Raw genomic sequence first — 21,648 nt, forward strand, 5'->3', positions numbered from 1 at the left:
TATTTCTAGGTTGGCGGAGTCTGTAACCTGAAGCGTATGTAATCTGAAGCGTATGTAGCCTGAGGTACCACTGTAGTGCTGGTAAAAATAGGTCCTGGGGCTAAACTGAGGTTGCCAACCAAACAGAAGGTGGGTAGGATGGCTAAGCTTGCCTGCTGCTGCCCATTTAACCAAGATTTTTATCAAAACAGCACCAGTCAGTTGAAGTTGGCATGATGAACTGTAAATTTATGCAGACGGCCGGGTGGTGATGACTTGTCTCCCACCAGTTGTGATTATAATTCTAAACTGTTTTTAATGCTGTATTTTGCTATAAGCCGCCCTGGAACTTTCTGATGAAAGGTGGGAGACAAGTCATCATTATCCGGCATTATCCATATATAGCAGGGTACAGAGGGTACAGAGGTGATGTTAAAGCTACTTTCAGCCTCAGCTAAGCTCCACCCATCCCCAACATCATTCATCTCTCTCTCCTTCCTCGTTTACATCTGCTTCTAGTCCTCCCCAATCTCCGCTCCGATTGGTCGCCTTTCCCTTTCGCGTCGCTTCCCATTGGCTCTCACCTTCCGCCCCTTTAAAAGCAGAGGCAACTTCCTTAAACGTGGTTCCAACATCAGTAGGGGGAAATCTTGTTGCATGCGCTTGAAAAAGTTAAGTCACCGCCTCCAGGTAGGAGCTGAAGGGGAGAGGTGAGTTTGCATTTGGGGCAGCCTTTGACTTGCTGATTTTTTTTTGCACATAGGCGAGAATCTGCTTATCTATACGTTTGCTTGTTTGTTTTTAAATGCTAACTTGTTTCGGAAAGCGAATAGTTCCTTTTTGTTTCCCTTTTGAAACCTGAAAGAGGCTCACCAGGTCGGGGTGTGTCTGCGCTCGTGGGTCAGTGTCAGCCAGAGGCTTAGCCGTGATGGGAACGTCTTGGGATGTGAGGAAGGCATCTGAGCACATGCAGAGTGTCTCCGGGGCTCGCAGATCGGGACATTCCACAGCGGGTGTTGAATGCAAGGTAGTTCGGGGGGGGTGTGTGATTTTTAATTAGGCCTAAAGCCTGACAACCTTTGCATTCTTTCAGAAATTAAGAAATATGCATGAATGGAGGAATAACACGGTGGCTAAGAACTTCGAGGGCCATGCGATTGCCAACTGACCAGACAAAAGCCAACCTGGCTTGCTCCTGTTCCAGTTTGGTGTAGAGTTTACAGCCAAGTAAAGTTTTTTTTTTTTGGGGGGGGACAAAGTTGATGAGCCTTATGAGTCTTTAGATTCAAGCTGTTGTTAACAGGCACCGCTACATGGGGTGGTTTCTAAAGTTTGCAATCCTGTGGCGGAAGGAAGGAAACAGGGTGTTGACAGGGAAATTCCTGAGTTTGACTAATTTTTTTCTTGGGGCATTTATTTCCTCTTCCTCCCTTTCTATTTTACTTTATCTGTGGGTTAGAAAAGTCTGCAATTTAATTCTAAAGGCGCAGGGGAGTGAAAAATATTAGTCCTCTGTGCATATATTTTGTTTATATTAGCATTTGCATACCAAGTTATATCTTATTTGCATATACTGGATCGAGTATGGCAACAAGTGTAGGCCAATACCCTGGTTCAGTTAAAGGTGTTCCAGCTTTAAGGTATGTTTGAACACAGAAAGTGGTAGAGAGAAGACCCCTCCAAATGTTGTTTTGATTGCACGTTTATGATTATTTGTGCTCATGATGCTAATGGGGAAGTCACATGCCTCCCAGCTTTCAATACTGTTTGTGCTTGGGTCATTCACACTGCTTCGGTTCTAATCTGGAGGGCACCAGGTTGGGGAAGGCTGGTGCTTCAGGAAAACTGGTCCTAAACCAGAAAAGCAAAGGTCACATCCACAGCATACATTTAAAGCACACGACTTCCCCAAATGTATCATGGGAACTGTAGTTTACACTTCACAGGGCTGCAATTCCCAGCTCTCTTAACAAACTGCAGTTCCCAATATTGTTTGGGGGGGGGTATCCATATGCTATAAAGCTTTGGTGTGGGTATGAGCAAAGGGTGGGTGGTGTCTCTGTGTGTATGCCGTTGGTAATTTGCAAGGTTCCTGGGTGTTTTTATACACCCAGAGCCCAGCAATCTGGAGCCAGTGTGGTATAGTGGTTAGAGCGCTGGACGATGACCTGAGAGAGCAGGGTTTGAATCCCCACTCGGGCATGAAGCTCTCTGGGTGGCCGTGGCCCAGTCATGATCTCTCAGCCTAACCTCACAGGGCTGTTGTGAGGATAAACTGAAAAGCGGGAACCGCGTACAGTGGTACCTCGGGTTACAGACGCTTCAGGTTACAGACTCCGCTAACCCAGAAATAGAACTTTGCTTCAGGATGAGAACAGAAATCGTGCTCCGGCGGCGCAGTGGCAGCAGGAGGCCCCATTAGCTAAAGTCTGCTTCAGGTTAAGAACAGTTTCAGGTTAAGAACGGATCTCCAGAACGAATTAAGTACTTAACCTGAGGTACCACTGTATAGCCCTTGAGTTCCTTGGTGGGTGGGAGGTGTATGTAAAATGTAATAAAATAAATAAATCTAAACATACACTTACTCAGATGTAAGTCCCACTGAAAACAGTGCACTACAGAATGAGTGACTAGATGCTGTGGTTTTTAGGGACGGCCCCCAAATGGTGTGGATTTGATTTAAATCAAATTGATTTAAATCACTAGTCAGTAACACTTGATTAAAATCATTTCTTTTTTACAGAAAGACTCATTCTTGCTGGTATAATCTTAATATTTACAACCAGCTGAAGGTTTCATTTTTGGAATAATAAATTTTCAGAGTAGTTTTTACAGTTAAATCAAAAATTACTGATTTTGTTATACTATTAGAAATACATAGATAATTATGAAATTATTGTGAGGTGTAGTAAGTTAACTCTTTATATTTGGGCAACTTTTCTGCTGCACTTTTTGGGAAGGAGAAAAATAATCACTTCCTTAGTAGCAATTTATTTAACTAAACCAATAACATTATAGCATATGTATCCATGCTTCTTAACTGATGTGGTCAAACAATTTTTTAAAAACAACAACATTTAGACAGAGTTTTAGCACACATGAAAAACTAAAAACAAATCCTTATTTCCTGATGGACTATACTGTAACTCAAATAGAAAACTATCTTTGGAAAGATTTTTCCTCCAAAAGCATTTTATTTTAAAAATCCAATTTAAATTCTTTCTGTGTGTGATTGTGTGCAATGCAAAAAATCACAATGTGGGGAAAACCGTGAAGCCAGCCAATGCCTCTACATAGCTCCATCCTTATTTCAGACATTGTGATATATCGGTATAATGCGATAATAATAATAATAACAACAATAATTTTATTATTTATACCCCGCCCATCTGGCTGGGTTTCCTCAGCCTCTCTGGGTCGCTCCCAACAGAATATTAATAATAATAAATGATAAAACCTCAAACATTAAAAACATATCCTAAGCAGGGAAGCTTCAGATGTCTTCTAAAAGTCAGATAGTTGTTTATTTCCTTGACATCTGATGGGAGGGCGTTCCACAGGGCGGGCAATGTTTATCTGGTGATATATCGCAATGTTGAAAACCAGATATCGCCCAGCCCTGCTCACGGCAAGAACGTCAGTAATAGAGGGAATAGTCCATAAACTGTCTTGTTCCTTTCCCTTTCTCCTCACACAGGCAATTGATTTGTCTCCCACCTCTGCAGCAGCAATGAAGCCCCGGCAACTCTTAATTGCTGTGAAAAGTTTTGCAGGGCCCAGCAAGGCAGGGCGGGAGGTCAAGGTGGCCAGAGGCAGCCTGCTATGCCAAGAGGATGGCCGTGGGGCATCGCCAGACGGAACGTTCTGGGTCAGGGTCATGGATACGGAGAAAGTGGTTCTGCTGCCTCCGCGGGTAGCCGTGGAACTGACGGGCGCCTGTTCTGGACTCTTGGAAGCTGTGACCAATGGAGATGAGCGCCTTGCCCTGTTCAAGAAGGAGCAGTTGATGCAGCGGCTCAGCGCCCTCCGGGAGGGAGACCAAGTCAGGGTCCAGATCACTTCCGCCTCCGGGAAGAAAGTTCGAGGCATCATTCGATACCGTGGGCCCATAGACAAGAGCAAGCACAATACCAGCATCATCTTTGGCGTGGAGCTTGTGGTGAGTTGGTGGGAAGGGCATCTTCTGTGGAGTCCGTTAGCAGGTTTGTTTTTGCAAAAAAAAATCTCTGTGCAGAATACCGTATTTTTCGCTCTATAAGATGCACCAGACCACAAGACGCACCTAGTTTTTGGAGGAGAAAACAAGAAAAAAAATATTCTGAATCTCAGAAGCCAGAACAGCAAGAGGGATCGCTGTTCAGTGAAAGCAGCAATCCCTCTTGCTGTTCTGGCTTCTGTGATAGCTGCACAGCCTGCATTCACTCCATAAGACGCACACACATTTCCCCTTACTTTCAAGGAGGGAAAAAGTGAGTCTTATAGAGCAAAAAATACGGTATATTCTCTTCTTAGCACACAGGTTTTTAGTTCCTTCTTCCAAGGAAGATAAGACCTGTATAAACACACATGGGCACCACAATTTTATCTTCCCATCTGTTTCTTGGCCCACATTGTCCTAATTTATTTCAACGTTGAACTCAATGGGCAAAATATAATTGCAAAAAACAACAAACACAAAAAGGATTTCACATGCATAGCTTCAACCTGTATAGCTCTTTCTCTCACACAAGGAAAGGAAAATGGTGTAGGGAACCCTGAAGGAATTATATTGAAGAAAGTATGTGTTCAGAGCATTGGACCGAGACTGGGGAGACCCGGGTTCAAATCCTTCTTTGGCCACACAGTTCACTTTGTGATATTGGGCCAGTTGTGGTCTGTTGTCCTTGCCTACCTCACAGGGTTGTGGTGAGGATAAAACAGGGGTGGGGAGAAATAAAGGAGGGAGCGCCTTTGAGATGAGCCCTGTTCCTTGACTTTTGTAGGGCTCAGCAGCCGGGAAGGGTTTCACCGACGGCACTTTCAAAGGCCACAAGTTCTTTTCCTGCCGGGAGAACTGCGGAGTCTTTGTCCCCGTCAACCGGATTGAACCGGATGACTTGCCTGAAGGCAGCCCACCAGCGCCCTCGAGAGGCAGCATCCGGGAATGCACGCGGATCCAGCTGACGACGGGAGATCCCTTGTCGACTCCGGAACTGGAGATTGGGGACCGTGTTTTCTTCAAGATGGATGACAGCACCCCCACTGGCACGGTGGTCTACTGCGACTACCTCCCCAAGAAGCAGGAGACTGGGGTGTTCGTGGGGATACACTTGGTAAGGAGGGGTCAACCCTTCTCTACTGCCCTCTGCTGGGAGGCAGAAAGAGTAATGGGGGTGGGGTTCAGGCTGAAGGAACCCACTCTCCATACTGCAAGCAATATTTAATCTCACACCCATTTTGAGTACTAGAGCCCCCAAGGTGAGTTAAAAGTCAGGGATGATGGGCATTGTGGCCTTATAAATGCTGTTGGTTAGTTATTCCCATGTTAATGCCGGCCAGCATGCTTTAAATCTCCATGTTTAGTGATGGCTTCTTGTGTCTCGTCCACCCCTGAGTCCTGGCTCAGTGAGAGAGCATCTGTTTTGCATGCAGAAAATCCATGGTTCAATTCCTGGCATCTTCCGGAATTCTTGAGAAGCACTGCCAGTCAGTTCAGGCAATACTGAGCTAGATGGACCAGTTGTTCTGGTTCAGTATTAATGGATTGATTTAGCACAGTGGCTCCCAATCGGTGCTCCATGGATCCCAGGTCAACTGCATAACCCACCCAGGGGGGTCCGTGGCACCGTTCACATAACAAAAACTACCACAGAAATATCAACATTGTCAAATGTAGGGGGTCCATGGCTTGGCTTTTGAAAAAAACAGAGTTTCTCACAGATTTAGAGCATTTGTACCCTGCTGTTCAACCCCAAAAGGCTCCCAGAGCAGCTTACGTGCCGTCAGAACAAGACAGGCCTCACCCACAGGCAAAACATGGCACACAAGGGAAAGGAGGCAGGAAAGGAAGAGGAAGACTTCAGTAAGGCAGATTCTTGTGTTCCCTCAATTCCCCACCCTGGCCTTCACGCCTCAATCCAACCTACTGTTCTGGATATGCCGAATGTGGGCTCCAGGTTTTGAAGGCCCAAGACACTCACTGTGGATTCACCTAGCTAGCCCTTCCGTAAGCCTGCCTCCTCACGGCAGCAAGCCTGGGGGGCTTTCTGCTAGGTGTGGGCCCTTTGCAGATACTGGCCATGTCCGCCTTAGTGCCCACACCAGGCTTGCCATGTGGCGATTAGGGGACCGGGATGAACAGCCAGTCCAGAGACCCTAGACTCTCTTTTACTGTCTCATTCTAGGATAAACCAGTTGGGTCCTGGGATGGCCTCTTCAGAAACCGTGTCCTGTGCCATATCCCATCTCCTGAGTATGGTATGCTCCTGCCCATCTCTAAAGTACACAAAGGTGAGTTGTACAATAATGAAAGTATTCGGGATGTCGTCTGGTTTTTTGTTTGTTTTTTATGTAGCAGGTCTGAGGGACCTATATCAATCCAAGGGCCTCCTTTCCACCTGTGCAAACTTCTGGAGGCTGCATAAAAAGGGCCCAGGAATGGCCCATCTGGTCTAGTGCTCTTCTCAAATACTTGAGAGCCAGTGTGGTGTAGTGGTTAAGAGCGGTAGATTTGTTATCTGGGGAACCGGGTTCGCATCTCCGCTCCTCCACATGCAGCTGCTGGGTGACCTTGGGCCAGTCACGCTTCTTTGAAGTCTCTCAGCCCCACTCACCTCACAGAGTGCTTGTTGTGGGGGAGGAAGGGAAAGGAGAATGTTAGCCGCTTTGAGACTCCTTCGGGTAGTGATAAAGCGGGATATCAAATCCAAACTCTTCTTCTTCTTCTTGTGGGAAACCTGGAAACAGGACTCCTGGAAACAGCAGCGTCCTCCACCCTTGTGAATCCCATCAGTTAGTATTCATAGAACTGTAGAGTTGGAAAGGACCACAAAGGTCATCAAAACCAACTCCATGTAATGCAGGAATCTTTTGCCCAACATGGGGCTTGAACTCACAACCCTGAAATTAAGGGTCGTCTCCTCTGCTGACTGAGGTTATCCCAGCATACTGTGGGGTTTATGATTTAACCCGCCATAACCCTCTGCCAAGTGGGTCCAGTAATGGTTGCCCAATGGGCACTAGTCCAGCAGAGTTGCCAGATAGCAAAGACTCTGTGTGGGTGGAATGCCAGAGCACAGATGGAAAACAATCCACACGACAGACCAGCAGTCAGACATAATGAGTTTTATATCGGCTTTTACAGCTTAATTGATTGCAGTACAGTGGTACCTCGGATTAAGAGCTTAATTCATTCTGGAGGTCCGTTCTTAACCTGAAACTGTTCTCAACCTGAAGCACCGCTTTAGCTAATGGGGCCTCCCGCTGCCGCAGCACCGCCATTTCTGTTCTCAACCTGAAGCAAAGTTCTTAACCCAAGATACTATTTCTGGGTTAGCAGAATCTGTAACCTGAAGCGTCTGTAACCCGAGGTACCACTGTATATACAAGGTTCCTAAACGTTTCCTTGGAGAAAGGCACACTTGGAGAGAATTACTATCTCTCTCTCCCAAAAGAACCACAGCCCATCAAGAGTGTCCTTGCTTTTGCACAGCTTCACTGATCCACTGCTACTCAGCGGTCTTACTGATCCACTCTTCAGCTAGTCACAAACCTCTTCCAGAACATAAGTTTCACTTTTCAGTCCCAGAGAAGCTGCACATGCGCTTCATTCCAGTGACCTTGCTTCTCTTGGGAACTTGCTTCACACAGAGACTAAACATAGATAACAATCTCTAGGCAATTTAATGGAAGACAAGGCTGCCAAATGTTTGTGGCTGCCACTACCACTTACAGTAGTTTAGCCATACGAATAAATCCCAGTGGTGGTTAGGGCGAGAGGCAAATGTGGGCAGGCCAATGAACCTTAATTTTACCTTTGCGTAGCAAGCTGGTTTCTACATATGCTCACAAACCCCGCCCTATCCTCCGTCCGGAAAAGAAAGAGGCATAATCGGAGTTCAAGGACAAATTCCAGCCAGGCAAAGGCATTGAACAGGAGTGCAGATTGGGACCAGTGAGGGCAGAGTTTCAAGAGCCAAATAGAGGAGCCCTGAGGTTCCCCCCTCCTCCCCCTCCCCCTCCTCCTTCTCCTCCTTCTTCGTTAGCAGGCGCATGTAACTACTTGGCTGGCTACAGAGGGATTAAGAAAGGATTTTAAGTAATATTCACTTTTTGTCAACTTTTCATAATAATAATAGTAGTAATAAATATAATAATAATGAAAAATGTCAGGTAGTCAGGTTCCATGACATTTTGATGACAAACATCATTTTTAAAAGTATATATTGCTACCCAGCCAATAGTAAAGCAAAGGTATAGCTTTACATGGGGCTTTTTGGCAGCTGGAAGTCACAGGAACTCAGTAAAGCTGTGTATACACCACTTGAAATTAACCAATGACAGTTAAATTTTATGAATTTTATGCAAATCCAGATGGTTTTCTGTGTTTTTGCACAATTCTGCTTCTAGCTAGTGAGAGGGACCAGGCGATGAGACCAGCCGCCTCCCCTTTTCCTGTTGGCCTTCGAAATTTTTCCTATGCATTGCCAATTGCACACCCTTAAGGGCTAGAAACTTGTTCAGGTTTCCCTGCCCCTCTGTTTTAAAGTTGAGATTCTCTCCTGAACTTCAGAACTGCACACTTGGGAGGGTTAGCGGCCAAATTGGAAGCATATTTTTTAGGCTTGAGGTGCTGGATTATCTAATATGCTGCTGTTTCTCTCTCTCCCTCTCTAAAGAACAAGCTGACAGAATCCCTGAGACTCTGCCCAGCAATTCCTCTTCACCCACCTCAGATGAATTTGAAGATTGCCCGTCCCCTTCATCCATCAAGTATCCCCCCAAACTGGAAGAGGGCTCGCCCAAGGAGCCCCTAAGCTTGGCTCCTTCCAGAGAACTGGGGGACCACAAGACCAAAGACTTGAGAGTTTTGAAGAAGAAGAAAAATGGGGAGGAGGAGGAAGAAGAAGATGAGGAGGAAGACAAAGAGGAAGAGGAGGACAAGCAGTATAACCACCACCTCTTGGAGATCAATTCCGTGGTGGAGGTGAACGATCCGCCAATCTACGGGGTGATCCGATGGATCGGGGAGCCCCCTGATGAAGATGAAGCTATTGCTGGGCTGGAGCTGGTGAGAAGAAGGGTGTGGCAGGCTGGGGTGTGTGGCACCTGAATCATGTGCACATTTTGTTGCACACAATGGCTTCACTATAAAATCTGTGCAGTGAATTTCCAAAGGCTCTACCAAAAATAGTTATCTTTCACTTGCGGGGGCAGAAGGCTAGTCCGTCATCTGTTTGATGTTGAGCTGCCTAGTTGCAAGTCTCTCTTGGGGTGAACTATTGGGAATCGTTAATTTAATCTCGGAAGCTTCACATTTCATAGATGCACCCGTTTTGCTCAGTTACTCTCCTTCCCTTTGGAAATGGCCAAAAGCCATGAATTTACACACCCCCTGAATCCAGCAAGGCCAGCCAAACAAACAGTGCTTCAGCACTGGAAGATTGAACCATTGCAGTAATGGATTAAGGCTCTGCCAGTTGCTCAGAAGTGCAGGTGGGCAGAGTACTGTTGTGCTTATGTCCAATTTTCAGACTTCCCATATGCATTCGATCAGCCACAGAATGCTGGATTGGACCCTGGCCTGATCCAGCAGGCTTATCTTATGTTTTATGTGAAATGCGCTTGAACTTAAATCTTGCAGCACTGTTATTTCCCCTCTGCGGTACTCATTTACTACCTGTTGAGGTGCAGTGAGTCTTGTCTTGCTATCCCAGCTGGTATGTAAAGATGGCGTGTGCCATCACAAGCTGAAGCGTTCAGGTCATAAAATCATAGAACTGTAGAGTTGGCAGGAACCCAAAGGTTCATCTACCCGCCCCCCCCCCCCAGTGCAGGAGCCACAGCTGCAGGATCTTGTGAAGGTTGGGCCTTGTATGTTTTCCAGGAGGAGCCACTGCATTCGGGATGCACGGATGGCCAGTACAGAGGGACCCGCTACTTCCACTGCCAACCCAACAAAGCACTCTTCGTCAAGCTGCGCCACTGCCGTCCCGACTCACGTTTCGGCTCTCTGCAGAATCTGGAGAACCCTGTTTTGCGTTGCAACCCCTTGGGTATGGCGTAGATCGTTAGAAATATGTTTATGTCCCATCTTTCCTCTAGGGAGGAGCATGTGATTATCCCTCCTCCCCATTTTATCCTCACAAAAACCCTGTGAGGTGGGTTAGGCTGAGAGGTGGTGACTGGCTGAAGGTCACCCAGTGAGCGCCGTGGGTGAGTGGAGATTTGAACCCCAGTCTTCCTAGTACAGTCGTACCTCCGTTTACGTAACCCTCTGGTTACATAAACTTCGGGATCCGCACGCAGCAAACCCGGAAGTATTCTACCGGGTTTTGCCGTGCGCGCATGCGCAGAAGCGGTCCTCAGGTTGCAGAAACCTTGGGAACCAACCAGACCTCTGGAACGGATCCCGTCTGCAACCACTGTACAGCTCTTCTTTTTTTGAAAATTTTCTTTGATTTTACAAGTATAAAATTATAACAATATAATCATAAACATCCAAATTTAAAGATTACAGTAGTACCTTGGTTCTCAAACTTAATCTGTTCTGGAAGTCCATTCCATAACCAAAGCGTTCTAAAACCAAGGCACGCTTTCCCATAGAAAGTGATGCAAAATGAATTAATCCATTTCAGATTTTTAAAAAACCGAAAACAGCGATTTAACACGAATTTTACTGTCTAACAAGACCATTGATCCATAAAATGAAAGCAATAATCAATGTACTGTACTATAAAATAAATAAGATAGTATTGTAGATGATAAAAATTAAAATAATTGCTTTTTCTTACCTGCACTGCTTTTCTCGATTTCCAGAGTCACTCAATCAATCAATCAATCAATCAGTCAGTAGCTGAACTGGGTTCCCCACAGTCACAAAAACAAATTAATTGGAAAAGCTTTAAAAACCAAAACGTAAAATAAATAGCAAAAACAAAAGCACCAAACTTAATCCATTCTGGAAGTCCGTTTGACTTCCAAAATGTTCAAAAACCAAGGCGCAGCTTCTGATTGGTGCAGGTGCCCTGGAAACAATAGCTGACAGCCGCATCAGATGTTCAGCTTCTGAAAAATGTTCGAAAACCTCCCCACTGCTCTGCCAGTGTATGAGGAAAGGACCATAGATCAGTGGTAGAGCATCTGCTTCCCAAGGTTCAGCCCTCGGCATCTCCAGATTGGGCTGAGAAAGAAATTCTGGAGAACTACTACCAAACTTGGCCCTCCAGATGTTTTGGGACTACAATTCCCATCATCCCTGACCACTGGTCGTGCTAGCTAGGGATGATGGCAGTTGTAGTCCCAAAACAGCTGGAGGGCCAGGTTTGGCCATGCCTGGTGTAGACCAATGTTGGGTCTCCAGCTGGATTGTTGGACTACAATTCCCATCACCCCTGACCCGCTGGCCTTGTTAGCTAGGGATGATGGGAGTTGTAGTCCAACAGCAGGTTTGGGAAACACTGGTGTAGACAATAATGAACTAAATGGCCCGATGGAGTGACTTGGTGTCATGCAGCTTCCCATGTGTACACAGTGATTTCATCCTAGGGGGTGGAGGAGAAAGACCGACCCGTCTTCCCTGTCACTTCTAACAGCTCACTGGGAACCCCAGAGGCATCTCCACTGCCTATAAAGCACAAGGTCAAATCCGTGAGCAACCAAGCAAAGGGGTAAAGCCAAGACGCCAGGAGGCCCTGTGTTGTTCCTCACCTGTTCTCCCTCTCTCCCCATCCTCCCGAAGACTTCCGTGGGTATGCCAGCAGCAGAGTGGAAGAGGACACGCCACCGCCACCGCTAGGTGACCAAGGCATGGAGCATCTCTCGGGATGGAAGAAGGGGATCCAAGGTCACTGCAACTCCTGCTACCTGGATGCCACTCTCTTCTGGTAAGGTTGCAGCAGGCAGGTGACGTGATGCAGGGACCAAGAAGTTTGCTTCCTAAGACTGGAGCAGGTGGAAGCTCTGAACAGATCTTGGAGGAGGAGAGGGAAAGGAAATTCCTTGTGTAAACAGGATGACTGTTGGATATCACCCCACAAAAATTATTTCATGTAGATACAGGCATGTCCAACAGGCAGATCACGATCTACTGGTAGATTGTGGGGGTGTTGCAGGTAGATTGCGGAATGAAAGTTTAGTGATCACCTTTGGCCAACCCTCCCATAAAAAAAGCTCAACAACAACTGGCAATGACAATGAGTAGATCACTGTCAGTCTTTTTATACTGTGAGTAGATCACAGTCTCTTGGGACTTGGACGTGCCAGAATATCCGCACATGTTTTAGAAATTGCAAATCTGTCACTTGGGACCAAGACGTGGATCGGCAAGTTGATTAAACATTTCCGTTCTGACAACCACAGTATTTGCTGCAGAGATGCCAACAGATCCAACAATTTTAGCAAGGAGGGATAATTTCTGCATGTATTTACACTGGACATGTATACGTTGCATGGCCTTATCTTGGAGGGTGGTAAAGAGCTTCAGCAAAGCTCTATACAGTGGTGCCTCGCAAGACGAAAAGAATCCGTTCTGTGATTCTCTTCATCTAGCGGTTTTTTCGTCTTGCGAAGCAAGCCCATTGACGGATTAGCGCTATTAGCGGCTTTTAGCGGCTTATCGGCTTATCGGATCAGCTGATAAGCGACTTAGCGGCTTAGAAAAAGGGGGGGAGGGAAAAAAAACCCGCAGGAACTGGCAAGACATTTTCGTCTTGCGAAGCAAGCCCATAGATTCGTTTTGCGAAGCACCTCCAAAACAGAAAACTCTTTCGTCTAGCAAGTTTTCCGTCTTGCGAGGCATTCGTCTTGCGGGGCACCACTGTAATTGCCAGCTTGGATGCAATATCATTTCATTTTTGTTAGAGCGGCTGATGAAGGCAGAAGCTGAAATGTTTTGCCTCATAAAGAAAATTGAGTGAGGGGTTTTTTTGTTTTTGAAATCACAGAAACCTATATACTAACTTTAGGTAAAGGTAGAGGAGCCCTGGACGCTTGAGTCCAGTCAAAGGCGACTATGGGGTTGCGGCACTCATCTCGCTTTCAGGCCGAGTGAGTTGGCGTTTGTCCACAGACAGCTTTCCGGGTCATGTGGGCAGCATGACTAAACCGCTTTTGGTGTAATAGGATACCGTGGCAGAAACCAGAGCGCACGGAAACACTGTTTCCCTTCCTGCCACAGTGGTACCTATTTATCTACTTGTACTGGCATGCTTTCAAACTGCTAGGTAAGCAGGAGCAACGGGAGCTCACTCCATCATGGAGATTCGAACCACCGACCTTCTGATTGGTAAGCCCAAGATGCTCAGTGGTTTAGACCCCAGCACTACCCACATCCCCTTTACTAACTTTGTTCACACAGAGAGGTAGGTAGATAGATATAAAAGGCTGGTTCTGTCCTCTTTTGGACTTAACAAGACATACATATCTTCTTCTCCATTCCCATTCCCTGGACTAAATGCTAGAAGCTGCTCCTAAGAGGTGGAAGGGACAGAATTCAGACATCTTAATAACCACACTTTCTCTTTTTCTCGCTTGCAGTATGTTCACTTTTACCTCAGTGCTGGATTCGATGCTGCTGCGCCCAGCAGACAAGAACGATGGTCCGTCTTACACTGAAACACGGGATCTGCTGAGAACGGAGATCGTCAACCCTTTGCGCAAGTAAGTTCCTGTCGCCCTAGCCATGGCTAAAATGCCTCGGCTACTTCCTCCTCTTCCTTGGATCAGGCCTATGCCATCAGGAGCCGTATGTAACGGATAGGATAATGTCACAATATGGCATAGTTAATCGGATTTGGCTCTGCGATGACATCGCTGAGGGCAAAGTTACATTAAGATATATAAAATTTGATGGGTCTTGCAGAAAAACTCTTTGCTTCCCCACTTTCCCACACTTTGAGTCTTTTCCCAAGAAATCCTTTATATTTTCTGCTGCTGAACATGTAATGGAAAAAAAATATAGAAAAGAAGGGGGGAAAGCTCCAGAAGATGGTCTATCCATTTCTTTGTAAACCTTAAGAAATAAGTACAGGTAAGCGAAGCCTCTTTGACCAAGCCTCTGAGCTCCTCGGGTTTCTTCTGAGCCTTGTATACCCTTAAAATGCTCCCATTTCACTAGAATTCAGAGTGGTTTTGCAGGAACTGTAGTATTGCTTATAAGCATGTGTTACATACTGCTGCTGCTTTTCCCCGCCGCCACTTTCTCTCTTTCAAAGTCTAACCTGGTAATGACACCACCGTTGTTGTTGGTTTTTTTTTTTTTTGCGGGGACAGGAATGGATATGTCTGTGCCACCAAAATTATGGCCTTGAGGAAGGTTCTGGAGACGGCTGGACATTCCTCTGGCTTCACCCATGAAGAAAAAGGTTTGATGGCGGCCTGTGCAGCGCTGTGGTGTGCTTGTGTATTGGATAACTCTGTATAACGAATTAGGAAGGGAGACGGATTCTGTGAACCTCAGAGCATTGTTCCCCCATTCTTTGTGCATCAAACAATCGAGCCCTCAAAGGGCCACATTAAAATCCAGTTCTCAATTGCAGTATAAAACACGTTGCCAGAAAGGATGATGCTCTTAACTCTCAACTTGATAACTCAGGCAGCATGATTAGTTAGGTTTTTGTTTGCTTGTTTTTAAGAAATTGATGTGACGGGTGGGAAACTGATATGTTTGAATTAAAGGTGTTGCTGGTGGGGCTTGATTACTTCATGTCCTCTCCCCTCACAGACCCAGAGGAATTTCTCACCCTGCTCTTCCGAGTGTTGAAAATGGAGCCACTCTTCCAGATTCGGTGAGTAAGGCTTACCATCCATTTGCTACATGTGTGTATATCTTCTTATAGACATAAAAATGTAAGGTTGTTGTCATGCTGCAGCTCACATGGCTGTCAATAAGTGGCCACTTCCAACTCCAGCATAAGCACCAACTGGCAGGAGCAACAGAGTTGGCCAGTGGCCCAGGCACGACTGGAGGGTGGCGAGACACTTTGCACTGTGTTTTAGCTCCTCACCTCCTTTGAAGGGGAATTGTGGGTGAATTGTGAGGGGGAGGAGATTAGAGGGTAGAGTGAACTATAAGTAGATAGGATAGGTGGCTCGGTTAGATGTTGATGTATTCTCACCTTTATTTTATCCTCTTCCCATGAAGCTCTGCTGGTCAGGACCCCCACGGCTGCATTTTCTACCAGATATTTATTGAGGATCACCTGACCCGGACAGTGCCCACAGTCCAGGAGCTTCTGGAGGGGTCTCTGGTCACTGGGGACCTCAAGTTCACAGAGGTGAGTTCAAGGACTGGAAAGATGGTTGGGATCAAGTTCCCCACCACCATGCATGTTGCTGCAAGAGACCATAAACAGGTTCCAAAAATGGAGGTCACCTGTGTTTAAGGAGACCTCATTTGTGTGGTGAATGTTATGGAAAGGGCCCTATCAATAACTCCCATCCATTCTCCCTCTTCTCCCTTTCCCCGTGCTTCCTTACTCCCTGGCAGGCCCCCTCTTGCCTCATCCTGCAGATGCCACGGAATGGGAAGAACTTCAAGGCCTTTCGCACCATACAGCCCAGCCTGGAACTTGACCTCACTGATCTTCTGGAAGACAGTAAGTGGTGGTGAAGCCCTCTGGAAGCTAAACAAGAATTTACAAAAAGGTTGGGAAACCATTCTTTAGTCCAAGGGACACATTCCATAGTGGGCAAGATCCTGGGGGCTAGTGTGTGAGTGTGAGGAAGGAAGGAAGGAAGGAAGGAAGGAAGGAAGGGTGTGTGTGTGTGTGTTTGTGTGTGTGTGTGTGTGTGTGTGAGAGAGAGAGAGAGAGAGAGAGAGAGAGAGAATAAATGAATAGACTGGTGGTTAAAAGAACAAAGAAGGAGTTTTACTCCTGGAAAAGAAAGCCACAGGGCTGGTGGGGAATAAAGCCACAGACATTTGGCTTTTTGCCCCTGGGAGGTTACTCAAAGGAACATGGCCTTGGAAAATTGGGTTCCCAGCCACCTGAAATAAAGAGGTCTACGTTGGAGGGAGAAAACTACAAGTGTTCAGGAATGGAGAAGGAGGAAACATTACCAAAACAACAACAACAACCCCCTCACTATATTTCAGCCACTTTGAGCTCCTTGGAAACAACACAAACTTCTGATAATTGAGTTCTAGAAATAAAGTTGGGTGAAGAAGGGACTTCGTTTTATCTGTTAGGGAAAAAAGGCTTCTTAGTCAAACTTGCAGAACAGAAAGGTTTTTGTCAAGAGTTCCAATCCTGGAGAGGAAAGGCACTTTTGGAATGTGTGCAGTGGAAGTGCTTCTAGTTTACCATCGCTATACAGTGGTACCTCGGGTTAAGTACTTAATTCGTTCCAGAGGTCTGTTCTTAACCTGAAGCACCACCTTAGCTAATGGGGCCTCCTACTGCTGCTGCGCCACCGGAGCACGATTTCTGTTCTTATCCTGAAGCAAATTTCTTAACCTGAAGCACTATTTCTGGGTTAGCGGAGTTTGTAACCTGAAGCATATGTAACCCGAGGTACCACTGTAGTTGTTGTGCGTGTGTGTTTTTAGGCTATTTGTGTCTTTAACCCAAGACTTCCACTTCTTTGACTGACCCAAATGTTTCCAATCAACCTCTTGCAGGCCCCCGAGAGTGCTGCATTTGCCAAGGGCTGGCTGTGACTGAGTGTCCGGATTGCTACAGGGACCACAGCTTCGGCGCTCATCACATCAAGCAGTTCTGCAAGCTTTGCAGTCAGCAGGTACTGTGGGGTTGGTCACCAGCTTATCAGAGCGGGATAGAATTTCATTGATTTCATGTTATCTGTATACCGCTTATACAGAAATAGTCCTTTAAGCAGTTCACAGAGAATTCTGCAATATCTTTGAGTGAAATGAGTCATAGGGAGATTTTAGCCTGTCTAGTCCAGTCGCCTCAAACCCTTTCAGACCAGGGAATCTCACCTTTAGCCCAAATATGTATTGGGTAGTTGAAGATTGTAATCCAGAATGTGGCAGCCAGACTGGTGATTGGGAGCGGCCATCGAGACCATATAAAGACCAACATTGAAAGACCATCCTGAAAGACCATCCTGAAAGACCAACATTGCTCCCAGTACGTTTCCCAGCACAATTCAAAGTGTTGGTGCTGACCTTTAAAGCCCTAAATGGCCTCGGCCCAGTATACCTGAAGGAGCATCTCCACCCCCATCATTCTGCCTGGACACTGAGGTCCAGCGCCGAGGGCCTTCTGGCGGTTCCCTCACTGAAAGAGGAGAGGTTATAGGGAACCAGGCGGAGGGCCTTCTCCGTAGTGGCACCCACCCTGTGGAATGCCCTCCCAACAGATGTCAGGGAAATAAACAACTATCTGACTTTTAGAAAACAACTGAAGGCAGCCCTTTTAAGATAATTTTTTAATGACTGTGTTTGATTGTGTTTTTAATATTAGGTTGGGAGCTGCCCAGATGGGCAGGGTATAAATAAATTATTATTATTCTTTATCTTGGGATTGGGCAGCCAAGTGGATTAAGGATGAGTGAACATGAACAAGCTCAACCTCCAACAAAATATTGCAGCGCACCCTCGCTTCCTAGCAGGTGTGTTCCTGTTTAGGATGAAGTCAGTCATGCTCTCCCTCCCAACAGGCCAGTGCGCCATTCAGCATGTGGCCGCTTCTTCTGAAAGAAGCTAAATTGCCTCTCCCTGCCACCCCCTCTCTTCTCAGAAAACTTTCAAATGCTCCAGTCTTAAGGTATCACTTTAGCGTACTCAGCCCACCACATTAACGGTGTGATAAAAGAGTGCCAACTTGGGGTCGGGGATAGACCTTGGAGTCTCTAATTTCAGTCATGCCCTGTGCGATGCCAAAACTCAGGGACCCTCCACCTCTCGGACTCCATCCTAAATAATAGTAGTGGCGCCTGCCCTGTGGAACGCCCTCCCACCAGATGTCAGGGAAATAAACAACTATCTTGACTTTTAGAAGACATCTGAAGGCAGCCCTGTTTAGGGAAGTTTTTAATGTTTGATGTTTTATCATGCTTTTAATATTCTGTTGGGAGCTGCCCAGAGTGGCTGGGGAAACCCAGCTAGATGGGTGGAGTATTATTATTATTATTTATTATTATTATTATTATTATTTGTCCTGCTGGATTAGGCAAGTGACCCATCTAGTCTAGCTTCCTGTTCCTGCAGTGGCCAACCAGCTGCACAAGAGCTCTCTCCTCTCTTGCGGTTTCGGGAATCTCATATCCACACATTCTGTGTGGAAAAGCACTTTATTTTGCCTGCCCGGAACCTTCCAATATGCAGCTTCGCTGGATGTCCGAGTTTCTAGTACAGTGGTACCTCGGGTTACATACACTTCAGGTTACATACGCTTCAGGTTACAGACTCTGCTAACCCAGAAATAGTACCTCAGGTTAAGAACTTTGCTTCAGGATGAGAACAGAAATCGCGCAGCGGCAGCGGGAGGCCCCATTAGCTAAAGTGGTGCTTCAGGTTAAGAACAGTTTCAGGTTAAGAACAGACCTCCAGAACGAATTAAGTTCTTAACCAGAGGTATCACTGTATTATTAGTGAGGGAGAAGATCTTCCTTCTTTTTTCTACCTCATTTCCTGCCCTCTGTAGGTCCACAAACACCGTGCCCGGCGCAGCCACCAACCTCGCCCGCTGCATCTCCCCGAGGAGCTTTCCCGCTTGGCCTCCTTGCCTGACTTCATCCCCCGCCAGACCATGCAGCTCTTCGGCGTCCTTTGCATCGAGACCAGCCACTACGTAGCGTTTACCCGCCATGGCCCAGATGTGCACCAGTGGCTCTTCTTTGACAGTATGGCTGACCGTGAGGGTGAGTGGCCTTATCCTGCCTGTTTGGAAGAACACCCAGAGCTACTTCCTGTCATAAACTCAGAAAAAGGGTTGTGGGTGGCGCAGTGCTGTGGTCTAAACCACTGAGCCTCTTGGGCCTGCTGATCAGAATAATAATTGTTATTGTTATTGTTGTTATTGTTATTATTTGTTTCCCCAGCCACTCCGAGCGGCTTTCAACAGAGCGTATTGCCTGAAGGGTGGGATATAAACTGAACGAATTAATAGTTATTTCCCCCCATGTAGATACACTTTTTGGGGAGCCTTTTGCTTTCTTTTTCTCCTTGTCGTCTTCTCCTCCTCCTAACCCTATTAATTTCCTGATTTTTCCAGGTGGGCTGAATGGCTTTAACATTCCCCAAGTCACGCCCTGCTCGGAAGTAGCGGACTATTTGGCAATGCCCCCTGAGGCACTACAAGGCCTGGATCCCAAATCCTTGCCCACGTATGCCCGCCGGCTGCTTTGTGATGCCTACATGTGCTTCTACCACAGCCCTTCCCTTGGCCTGTACAAATAATTACAGGGTGAAGAATGTGAGGTTCCAGGAGATGGAAATACAGAATTCTAGGATCCCCATGCCTGGACAGGTTATGCTGTAGATGTGGCTGGGAACCTGAGTCTCAAACCAGAGTTGTGCAGATTCCCAGCCCGCGACAAACAGTGTGGAAATGTGCGCTATAGCTTCACAGAGCCCACTTCTTCAGGAACATTCTCTGTCCTGATTGGCTTGCAGTAATCCCTACCTGGATTGGATGTATTGCACACTGGTTTTTAGAGACAGGCCTATGCAAACTTCTTAATTTAGGTTGGGAGTGGCGGTGTTTTCTCTCTCGTCCTTTTCAACCCAAGGGTTACATTTCCTCATGGGCAAATTTTCTGGGGCCACATGTCTGTGGTTAGGCAAAAGTAGTTGGAGCACTTTTCTCATTCACAAAAAAAATTTTTTTGCCATGCCTTGGAGGTTGCTACACACACACTCACACTACTCGTGTGAGAAGCAGCCTCAGAAATTCAGAAGTGCTTTCCAGACAGTAAGAAGCACATGAGGGAGTGAAACTGGGCCAATGAGGGTTATGGCTTGGGAGATGTAATGCAGCCTTAGAAAATGCCTGGTGGGGGCATCTTGAGGGCCATATAGCCAGGACCAGAGGACCGCATTCAGCCGTTGGGCCTGAGTCCTGTCCCTTCTGATTTAGACAAGACATCACTGGAGTCTTTCCCCTCGCTCCAGAGTATTGGTGGTAGCTACTCTACATGGACAGAAAAACTGCTTTCCACCCCTTCAGACCAGGAACAGGGCAACTGTGGTCCATCCAGATGTTGTTACTCTAATTCCCTTCATCCCCAGTCATGGACTTGCTGGAGCTGATGGGAGTTTGAGACCAGCAACATCTGGAGGGCCACAGGTTCCTCACAGCTGCTTGAAACATTCCACTGATAGAGGCACTTTGTGACTTCTGTTTATGTTACCTGTGGCCACCTCCGTGCTCTCCTCCTTCCTGCCCACTTTGAATAGTATGTATTCGTTGATCCTAAATTACTGTATTGTGAAGGACACCCTCGTGCCACACAAACCTGTGTGGACCTTGCTGTCCTAGTTGGACGTTGACCAAGTCTTCCCGCTATCTGAAGTTCAGGTGAGAACTGACTGGAGGGCGTCTTTCACCTGTGGGGTCTCATAATTAGAATTCCCTTTCCAAAGAAGCTTGCCTGGTACCACTTTTGTCCTCCCAGCACTAGGCTGAGGCAGAATTGTGCAGGTATTCCAGCATTTTGTGTAGCTGGGGTTTCAGGTTTCTGTGCATTTTTTATTGTCGTTGTGTAAAGGCCAACATTTTTGTACTGTACATTTGAATTTCAATGTATTTGTGTGCACTGCTTTCAAGGCACGCTAGCCTGAGAGCTTTTGCTGAAAGGGTGGTTTATAAGCTTTAAAATAAACACATAGCTGTCTCTGCCTTCTGATGTGTTTCTATTATTTAATTGGCTGTGGCTGTTTCCTCATGAGTATTTAATAGAAGTAGTGTGATATGCAACCAAAGAATGTGTCCTACCAAATGCAAGGTGGTTGTTTTGTTTAAGATTCAGAAGCAATATGAAACACAAGTGGGTGAGAAGAGGATTTTATTCCTAAATAGCAAGCAATACATATATATACATACCAGGACATGCAGTTCTATCTGTCACTTGGAAGCCCTCAAAGAAGTGGTGAAGTGACTCCCTCAGGTAGCCTTGGATTTCGTTGCCCTGCAGCCAATCAGTCCGTGCACAAGCTTCTAAGTTTCTCTGCTCAAACCATCTGATTTTTATAGATAGCCACCTCCTTTCAATGCCCTCCCTCCGGTAACAATTTCAGACATCAGAGAAGGTTCCCAGCATTGTTTTCCTAGACTGATTCAGGTAGCTGTGAGTGGGGCTTCAGCTATTCTCAACTGATTTTGACACCAGAGAAGGTTCTCACACCTTCAAAAACTTAGCAACTGCAAGGGAGGGGGAAGGAGCTGAGGCAGGAAGGGTAACCATGTTAGAATCACCACCTCCTCGATATATAGTTGGTCTTCCGGTTGGGTTTTCCCATACAGACTGCAGTCTGGGGTGTTGCTGATTGCTGCGACTTCTGCC

At 46.4% G+C, this 21,648-nt stretch overlaps 1 protein-coding gene across 3 annotated transcripts; it reads left to right on the forward strand.

Moving 5' to 3' along the window:
• Positions 1–584: 584 nt before the first annotated feature.
• Positions 585–20,984, forward strand: LOC310691358 (ubiquitin carboxyl-terminal hydrolase CYLD-like). 3 transcript variants are annotated; one of them, XM_083471127.1, is made up of 15 exons: positions 585–689; positions 3,677–4,138; positions 4,962–5,291; positions 6,363–6,468; positions 8,856–9,247; positions 10,064–10,232; positions 11,918–12,062; positions 13,714–13,836; positions 14,449–14,540; positions 14,900–14,963; positions 15,320–15,452; positions 15,665–15,773; positions 16,799–16,917; positions 18,789–19,005; positions 19,359–20,984. In XM_083471127.1, exons 2-15 carry the CDS (start codon positions 3,710–3,712, stop codon positions 19,541–19,543), a joined length of 2,613 nt encoding a protein of 870 aa, XP_083327253.1. In that variant the 5' UTR covers positions 585–689; positions 3,677–3,709; the 3' UTR covers positions 19,544–20,984. The 3 variants fall into 3 exon arrangements, with proteins under 3 accessions (XP_083327253.1, XP_083327252.1, XP_083327251.1); XM_083471126.1 differs by having other exon boundaries at positions 593–669; XM_083471125.1 differs by lacking the exon at positions 585–689 and adding an exon at positions 847–1,006.
• The last annotated feature ends 664 nt before the right edge of the window (positions 20,985–21,648 follow it).

This window comes from Podarcis liolepis (assembly GCF_965112155.1).
Source record: "Podarcis liolepis genome assembly, chromosome: 13".
Lineage (NCBI taxonomy): Eukaryota > Metazoa > Chordata > Lepidosauria > Squamata > Lacertidae > Podarcis > Podarcis liolepis.

What these genes read in the sequence shown, in the direction of transcription:
- LOC310691358 (XM_083471125.1), top strand. Translation starts at nt 908, where the DNA reads ATGGGAACGTCTTGGGATGTGAGGAAGGCATCTGAGCACATGCAGAGT. An exon ending in CTGGATGCCACTCTCTTCTG is followed by an intron (nt 12,063 to 13,713) that starts GTAAGGTTGCAG and finishes TCTCGCTTGCAG; the next exon opens with TATGTTCACTTTTACCTCAG. An exon ending in GCAAGCTTTGCAGTCAGCAG is followed by an intron (nt 16,918 to 18,788) that starts GTACTGTGGGGT and finishes TGCCCTCTGTAG; the next exon opens with GTCCACAAACACCGTGCCCG.